This window comes from Mus pahari, chromosome 18 (genome assembly GCF_900095145.1).
Source record: "Mus pahari chromosome 18, PAHARI_EIJ_v1.1, whole genome shotgun sequence".
NCBI classification, from domain to species: domain Eukaryota; kingdom Metazoa; phylum Chordata; class Mammalia; order Rodentia; family Muridae; genus Mus; species Mus pahari.
In genome coordinates, this window is record NC_034607.1 from 30,368,507 (window position 1) to 30,377,020 (window position 8,514).

Sequence of the window (8,514 nt, forward strand, 5' to 3'; positions counted from 1 at the left end):
AAAATCTTAAAAAAAAAAAAAAAAAAAAAGAAAAAGAAAGAAAGAAAGAAAGAAAAAGAAAATGAGATCTACATCACTCCACCCCACCTATAAAATGGTGAACACTTGAATCAGTAGATGTTTCCCAGGAAAAAGATCAGGAACAAAACAAGGGTGCGCATTATAACTGCATCCTACGTAACATCCCACTGGAGTAACATCCCACTACAGCGTCTGGCCAGGCTCGGAAAAGCAGCAAGGAAAGAAGGGAAACTGACTGTTGGGGGAGGGTATACAACATTCAGGGGCTGGAGAGGCGGATGAGCACTTGCTGCTCTTCCAGAAGACCAGGGCTCAGTTCCCAGCTCTAGAGGATGGATACCCTATTCTGACCTGCACACACGTTATGGGTTATGTGGACATATAAACGCACATAAATAAAACATGCTTTAAAAAAAAAAAGCTCTCTCATCACAGAGGCTAATTAAGCAAGCACTTTTAATAGTAGTAAGTATTCTAAAAATAAAATTAAACAACTGTTATTCATAGCAGCATCAAAAAAGAGTACGTCTTTAGCATCTCTCCTTCATTATTAAGATTTCCCACTGGTTGCGTCAAAGTGCCAACATGTCCCTCTCGTGCTGTGGATGTCTCCTTCCCTTCTGCTATTTACATCCTGTAACTTGTTATTTACTATAGTCCTTTTGAATTCTTTGACGCCTCTTGGTGTCAGTTTCTCCCGGCCGCTTTCTTTTCCCTCAGTATGACTCACATTCATTTTAGCCTCTACATAGCTCAAAATTGTTTGAAACTAGGTATTTCAGGTAACACCGGTACAATTACAGACTTGGGCCTTTCTGGGTCTTTTTATTTTTAACTTGCCTGTTCCTTCTGGAGTCTGTTCGCTATGGTGCTAATGTCTGTTCCACTACTATCCTCCTGCCCTTCCGCTTGGCTCCCTGGGAAAACTGCTGCGCCTGCACAGCTGCTTCAGTGTCTTGGAAAGTTGGTTCTGAACCCTCTAGCCGGCTCCTTGGTCTGAGTACTGTCAGACAGGCGATGTCTGAGGCTCAGCCAGTGTTCTTTTGTTTTGTACATGAAATGGGGTCTGGATCACCTTGGCCTCCACTCTGTGATCCTCCAGCATCTGCCCCTGAGTGCTACAATCACTGGGATAATTTCCTTAGCCAATTTGTCAATCCACCTTGGCCATCCCCTCCTGCCGGCCCTCATCCACACAAGGGTTGTAATAAACCACGATGTGTGGAAAGGTTATCCCTGAGTGGTTCCCCCTTTCCTCTGGCTACGTGCTCCACTTCTGGCTCCTTCCTGACCCCTCCAAGTGGCACTAACTTTCAGGCCAGCTTTATGTGAGTTTTCCTTTTAGTTTTGCCTACCAAGTTCTCTGCTTTTAGTTAGCAACTGGCTTTAACATATTGTCCTACACTGAGCTAGGCCTTGTGTAGGTCACACCAGGAGCACCTGCCTAGATGCTGCAGAATCCCCACTGCTGACTTTTAAAACAGTTCCCTAAAATAAACCCTCCTCAGTGTTTGTCTTTTAATTCTAGAACCCAAATAATTGGACAGGTTTGTTTTTCCTCAGAAAGGATTCATTTGTCATGCAACCATGGTCCCTCTCAGATATTTTTATGCTCATTCTCCCAATTTTATAGATGAGAAAATAAAGATTTGAGGAAACTAAGCCATCTGTGTGACTTTTTTAAAAAGTTTAAAATGTTTTTACATTGTTTGTGTGCATAGAAGAGGGTATGTATGCACATGCATAAGAATGTGTGTTGCACAAGCTGGGCAGTGGTGGCGCACACCTTTAATCCCAGCACTTGGAAGGCAGAAACAGGCGGCCAGCCTGGTCTACAGAGTGAGTTCCAGGACAGCCAAGGCTATACAGAGAAACCCTGTCTCAAAAAAAAAAAAAAAAAAAAATGTGTGCACAAATGTATACAAATATACACAAGACTGTGTGTGTACATGCGCAGGAGTGAGTGTGTGTATGTCTGTCACCTGTGGAGGCAGGACAACTTGCAGGAGTCCCTTGCCTCCTTTCACCATGTTGGGCCCTAAAACTGAACTCAGGTCATTAGTTCACTGGTAAGCGCATTTACAGGTTGAGCTATCTCAATGACTGCACAGTTTTAAAAGACTAATTTGTTCTCTGCACGTTCAACGTGCCGACCTGAAACAAGTCTGGACCAGTGCTTTTCCAGTTTTCTCTCCGGTCAAGGTCAATGGCACTTCCTACCCACCCATCACTGACGCCATCCACCTGGATCTAGGTTAGCTTTGCTTATCACTGTGAAAAGGAATGTAATATCTAGATAAGAGGGAGGATACCCAGAAGGTTGGCCAACTTTAGAATTGACTATGCTAATCTGAAGTGGTTCTTAAATGCCCCTTCTCTCCAGCATCTTTTACACAACCTGAAGCTCCAAGACTCAAGGTAACAACCCTACCCTGACAGCTTTCACTGTAAAACAACTGACATAACTCTTAAGTAAACACACAGGACTTTTTGGAACCTTAATTAGCTTAAGACCACTTAGCACATTTAGAAAGGAAATGAGGTAAGCCTGCCTTCTTAAAACCTTCCAGGCTTTCTACCAAGCAAATTTCTCTCCGGAAACTACCTTGACCACTAAAGCAGCCCAACTCACACAAACCTACCAAAATGAAGACTTCCAATCTACTGACATACCAAGAGTGGAAAAGACTGTAGAGAAGGCTTTCTAATGGTGATGTCAGACAAGTTCTCCCCTTTACTACATTTGGGGAGGAAACAGGCTTTCTCACCGAGAGCAAGATAATAATTTAAACACTACCCACAAGACATTGCTCCTATTGAATGTTTAGCTCAAGGTGGCCATTAGTGCAAAGAGAAAATACGTAAGGAAACTGTTACCCAATGGCTCCATCATATAAAAAAAACTAGCTGCAGTTTCAGTATGTAGAATTGCTTCAAGTTGTAAAAGCAACAAGTAGCAAAATCTTAGGCTAGTTTATTTGATTCAGAACAATACAGTAACCAAAGACCTAACAGGTTTATTAAGTACTTGGGAAAACTGCTATTCCCAGAGCTGACCTTTGAAGAGCCACTCTCTGCTTCTCAGATTTCTTATAAAGACCACACACCAGTTATAAATCAGCTTCTGATTCAATGGCTTGCAAGTTTTCTGGAGCAAGCAAACAACTTCTCCCATTCAGGAATACCTTTCATAAACTCCCTGAGAGAGTATTCAAGTCCTCGTGACAGTATACTCAAAAGATGTCTACAGATGAACACACAGCTGAGATCCAGCCCAGGAACTGCCATTCACTAAAATGTCTGGAGGGACCCATTTCTTCTCTCCCTCTCTCTGTATTATTAAGGGGTGGGAGTGATTAGAGGGTCTCACTTACTTCCTCTTCTCAAGTCACATAATTACGACTTCCAGCAATGCTAACTAGTTGAAGCAAGTTGTGCCACCTCTAGGAGAGCACTGATTGTCACCAAAGTCTTCTAAACTGCCAAGTACATACTCTTCAACATGAAATTCCACTTCTTTGATACTACCTAGCCTTGAAATTATTACCACGTTACATCTGTAAACACTGTTCTAGCAGCAGGAACAAAAATGGAAACATATCTCTTTTAATAGAAGGCAATATAATACTATGGGATACTAAGCACTATCTTAAAATGACAGAAACTGTATCCTACCAAAAACAAAACAAAACAAACAAAAAAACAAAAAATATTTCCAAACCACATTAGCCACAAAATTACAGCAGGTGAACCTTTTTATGCCACAGGCATTGAGGAGGGCTAAGTATACACAGCCCTTTCAGCAATGAAGGAAACTTCCACAGCAGAGTCCCACTCAGTAAGCACTAAGGACAACGGATTTCTGAAACCTGGCTCTTGTTACTTAAACACTGTAAGTGCAGATACATATACCTAGTGGCTAACATATTGATTGGATGGACTAAATCTAGACAAGTAATTTCAATTGTTAACCATGGCTTGGTGATTTTTTTCCCACAAAATAAAACTTCCTTTAAATCACATTTCCTTCCTAAACTCATCTCCTAAGTTCCATTTCTTTTCAAAAATTTACAAAGGAGGAGAAGCAGAAGCAGCAGCAATACCATGACTAACCCACTATCAGGGAGGTTATACTAGGAATATTTTCAATATGGGTGATGAGTCTGTGCCTCTCTATACAATAACCTTTCTAATAATGGGAGGAGAAAAGTTGTCACTGTTCCCAAGGAAACAGCCCTCAACCTACTGCTCTCAACCTCCTGTGGCTCTAACATGACTTAGACCTCACATTAGGCAGCATTCGCCCTGACTCTCTCTCTCTCTCCACTCACTCAGAACTACAGCATGTGCAGGGGAGGACCCAGAGCAAAGGGCAAGGCATGCACACTCACATGCCACTGTGTTCTACTGAAGTTCTACTTGGGTTGGCAGACATTGCAAATCCCTCCAACTCATCCTAGTTCAACTCACTCCATATGGAACACCACTAGGACCTGAGATTCAAACTCCGAATCTTTATTCACGCTTTTAGCACTGAGAATCACAATCTATACGCCATGTACAAATTCTCCAATGCAACAAGCAAGTCCTGAACTCCTAGATGTCTCTTGGACCAAGTATTCAACAAGTCTTGGCCAAAAAAAAAAAAAAAAGAAAGAAAAAAAAAGTAGATAATTACCATTTAGGGTTTCCCTTAATTGTAAGATATTGTCCCTTAACCTTATTTAAAATTTAAAACAATCTTAATAATCATGATGGTGTGCACCTGTAATCCCAGCACTCAAGAGGCCAAAGCAACAGGAGCAAGAGTCTGGAGGCCAGCCTGAGCTACATACACAGTGAGACCCTATTACAATAAACCAAAAAAGATAATAATGTCCTTTTCTTCATGACATAAAGGTAAATGAGAAAAGTACCCGGTTTGTCTTCGTTTGCTTCTACACCCTGACTTATCAAAGAAGGCAGCAATGCAACTTCTATACCAAATGTTTGTTGATACTTTATTTATCCATATCATTGAGATTTAAAGGACTTGAGAAAATTTCCTCTGCTCTAAAATGTATCTCCTGAACACACATAGTAAGTAATTACTCCTACAACAAATATACCTACATAATAATTAAATCATTACAATTTGACACAAAGAAATGGAAAACTCACCCACTTTTGCTGTATTGTTCACAAGAACAGTGTTCACAGTGCAACAGAGCCAAACACAGAAGCATAAATATAAAAAAAGTCTAATCAAATAAGGTCCACTGAAGAGACAGTAACAATTGTAAGTCATGACAGTTACCTCAGTAAAAATACAAGGAGCCAAATTCTCCTGAAGGTTATTTCTGGCTAGTCTTATTTAAATATCATCCACACTGAAAAACCAAGTTCATATTTATTATCTCCAGAAAGAGGTGTGCTAACAAAGACAGAAAACAAGGGGAGGGGTAAGAAGTTAATGATTTAATACAAATTCGATCACAAAGTTTGTCCTTAGCACTAACAAAACTGGAAACTTTCCTTGGTAATTTAAAGTGACACAAAGTTCCCACCCAGCACTTCAACTCTTCACTCACCCAACCCTCAGGGGGGGAGGACGCCTTCGGACTTGTAGTAGTCCCTGTCTGTATACACAGGTAAAGACGTAAGGAAGGGAAACAGCATAAACAACAGGGTGCTCGAGATTAAGTCAAGCTAGCCAAAACTCTCCAGTTCAAGACCCAGTTGTGTCCTTTAGTTTATGGGTGTGACCTTGAACAAATCATGCAACCGCTTCAAGCCCTTCTAGAATGCTGCTAGCTTCTCAAGAGAAAAAAAAAAAAACCTCTTCCAGGCTCCACACTCTAAGTCACCTGTCCCAAAACACTGAAATGTCAGTTTACTTTGCATACAGTACGGATTAACAGGATTTATCTCACAGCATCGACTGGAGAAATGTATAGAGAGAGCTCGGACACAGTGACTGGTCATGGTAAATGCTTACTAGAAGTTATTGTCACTAAACTAGCAGCTATCGAACTTTTAAACTTTTCCAAACACCGGTATGCAAAGTGGTTGCTCAAGAATGCGTGTATATTCCACGGAAATCTAGTATAGTATCTATATGGGGGGGGTGCCAATGCAATGTATGAACCCCGAGCTGCAGGTCTAAGAATAATGCTACTTCGAGGCATTCAGCAGCCTCTGAGTTTTCCTACTTCAACACCAGGCTGAAAGCTCAGGCCCCACTGGCTTCCCAGTCTCCCCTTCCGGCGTCCCCCCCCCCCGGCTGTCAGGGAACCCCCCTCCTCTGCACACAGGGGGAGGAGAGAGAAAGCCTCGGAGGCGGGGGGAAACGGGTAGGGGGGGGGGAAGCGAGCATCCCTGCGCCTCCTCGCCCAGACCCACCTTAAGCAGGATGGACGGCGGCAGTTGGTTGATGTCTGGGATCTCGGGGGGCGGCTCCCTGTGACAGTCGCAGGGGTTTTCGGGGGGCTCCTGACAGTCCGCGTCGCCGCTCTCGGGCTGCTGCTGGGCAGACGAGGGGGCGGTGCCCCCGGCTCGGACTGCGTCCCCGGCGGCGGCCTCGATGGGGGCACACTCGGAGGCGGGAGAGGCGGGCGCGGGGCAGAGCGGCGGCGGGGGCTGCTCCGGGGCCTGGCAGCAGCCGGCATCGGGCGGCCGCGGCGGCGAGGCACCTCCTCCCGCGGGCCCTCCCCCGCCGCCGCCGCCCCCGCCGCAGCCCCCGCCGCCGCAACGGGGCTGCTTGCAGGGGGTGCAGGCGGGGACCCCGGCCCCCTTCCGCTTGCAAACCATCTCGAGGACCGTGGTGGGCTCGGCCTGCGGCGGCGGCGGCGCCGGCGGTGCCCGGAAGAGCTGCACGGCGGCCGGCGGTCCCAGGAAGCGCACGGGCCCCACGCCGGCCAGGAAGAGGCTCCGGCCCTGCTGCTCCCAGGCGGCGGCGGCGGCCAGCCCCAGCTCCTTGCAGCAGGACGCGGGCGACGAGGCGGCGGCGGCGGCGGCGGCGGCCGAGGACAGCAGGAAGCGGCGTGCGGCGGCGGCGCAGTCCTCGGCGGCCAGGGCCGCGTAGCGCCGCGCCAAGTGCTGCGAGGAGACGGCGGCGTAGGCCCCGTCCCGCGGCGGCGAGAGCGGCGGCTCCTCCTCTAGGCCGGCGGGGGCGGGCGCGCCGGGGCTGTGCACGATGAAGCAGAGCATGCAGGGCCCGCGGAAGAAGCAGTCCCGGCTCCGGGGCGCCGCGGGCTGCGGGGACGCCTTGGCCGGAGCCCGGCGGGGCAGTCGGAGGAGAGGGCGCCGGCGGCGACACCAGCTGCAGCAGCGAGGCCTCTTCTGGCTCGGGCGGTTACGCGGCTCCTTCGAGAGAAGGTGGCCCATATAGAAGGCCCCCGAGGAGGGCGACCGGGACGGGGCGGGAGAGGGAGGCCCGAGGGGCGGGCTCCGGCGGCGGGGCAGGCCGCTGGCTGGGTCGCCCGCGCCGCGCACCCGGCACACGCGACGGCGGGGGTGGGCGTCAGCTGCGGGCCGCCCGGGTGCCCGACGCGGGCTACATGCTTTGCCACCCCCGGGAGCCGGGAGAAGGACGGGCGCGAGCTGTGGGGACGCGAGGGAGGGAGCGAGTCTGCCGGCCAGGCCAGCCGGTTCAGCCAGTCAGCGCCGCGGCGGGGGCAGCGCCGGCCCGACTCGGACCATTTTAACTGCGGCTCGGCCGGCGGCGCGCGCGCCCGCGACACGGCCCGTCGCCGCGGGAGCGCGCCGCCCGCTCCGGGAGGGGGCGGAGCCGCGGGCGGGGGCGCGCGGGGCTCACCCAGAGGCGGGAGCGCTGCCGTGGGGGGGGGGGGGAGGGAGGTGAGAAGCGGGACCTCGGGGCTGCGCGTTGACGGGGCCGCGCATCCCCCCCCCCTCCCGCCGTACGGAGGTGGCCTAGACGCCTCCGGGCTCACGCCCCTCTCCCGGAGCGGATGGAGACGCTTCCGAGCCAGCTGGGTGGCATCCGTTTCCAAGGCCGCGCTGACGTCTGGAGGTGTAAGTTCAAGAGCTGCCATTGGCCAGACTCAGCTTGGCTCTTCCCCCCCCCCCCTTTCACTTCCCACCCCACCACCAGCTCTGACTCGGAAACTGAGGCCAATTGAGAAAGGAAGAACCAGTTCCACCTGAGAGGCCAGAGAGCGCGAGACAGAAGCGCTGCCCTTTGGCGATGGGTGACAGTCCAGTAAGGATCCGTTAGGTGACAACGCTGATAATGCTCATTTGTCTAGGCACCTGTTGCATACTGCTGCCTCTGAGCACAATTGCAGGATGAAAGCATGTATCCAATCAGGTACACACGCTGGAAGGTAGTTTCTCAAACACTCCCACATTCCAGGCTCCAAGCTCAGTGCTACTCTTGTTTGACACCTTGAAATCCAGTCTGCCCACTCTGAATAATTAGTGTGGTGCCCGTAGGACAGACTTTGGTGACCAAGGTGGGGAACTAAGCTTGCAAGTTGATCTTTTAGAAGTTTT

General features: G+C 49.5%; 1 protein-coding gene across 1 annotated transcript in view; it reads right to left on the reverse strand.

Moving 5' to 3' along the window:
- Fbxl17 (F-box and leucine rich repeat protein 17) overlaps positions 1 to 7,720 on the reverse strand; it is a 426,850-nt gene extending 419,130 nt beyond the window's left edge. Inside the window, exon 1 of the mRNA XM_021217959.2 lies at positions 6,403 to 7,720. Coding sequence (XP_021073618.1) covers positions 6,403 to 7,386 — 984 coding nt within the window. The 5' untranslated portion in view covers positions 7,387 to 7,720. The remainder of the gene's footprint in view (positions 1 to 6,402) is intronic.
- Positions 7,721 to 8,514: the final 794 nt, after the last annotated feature.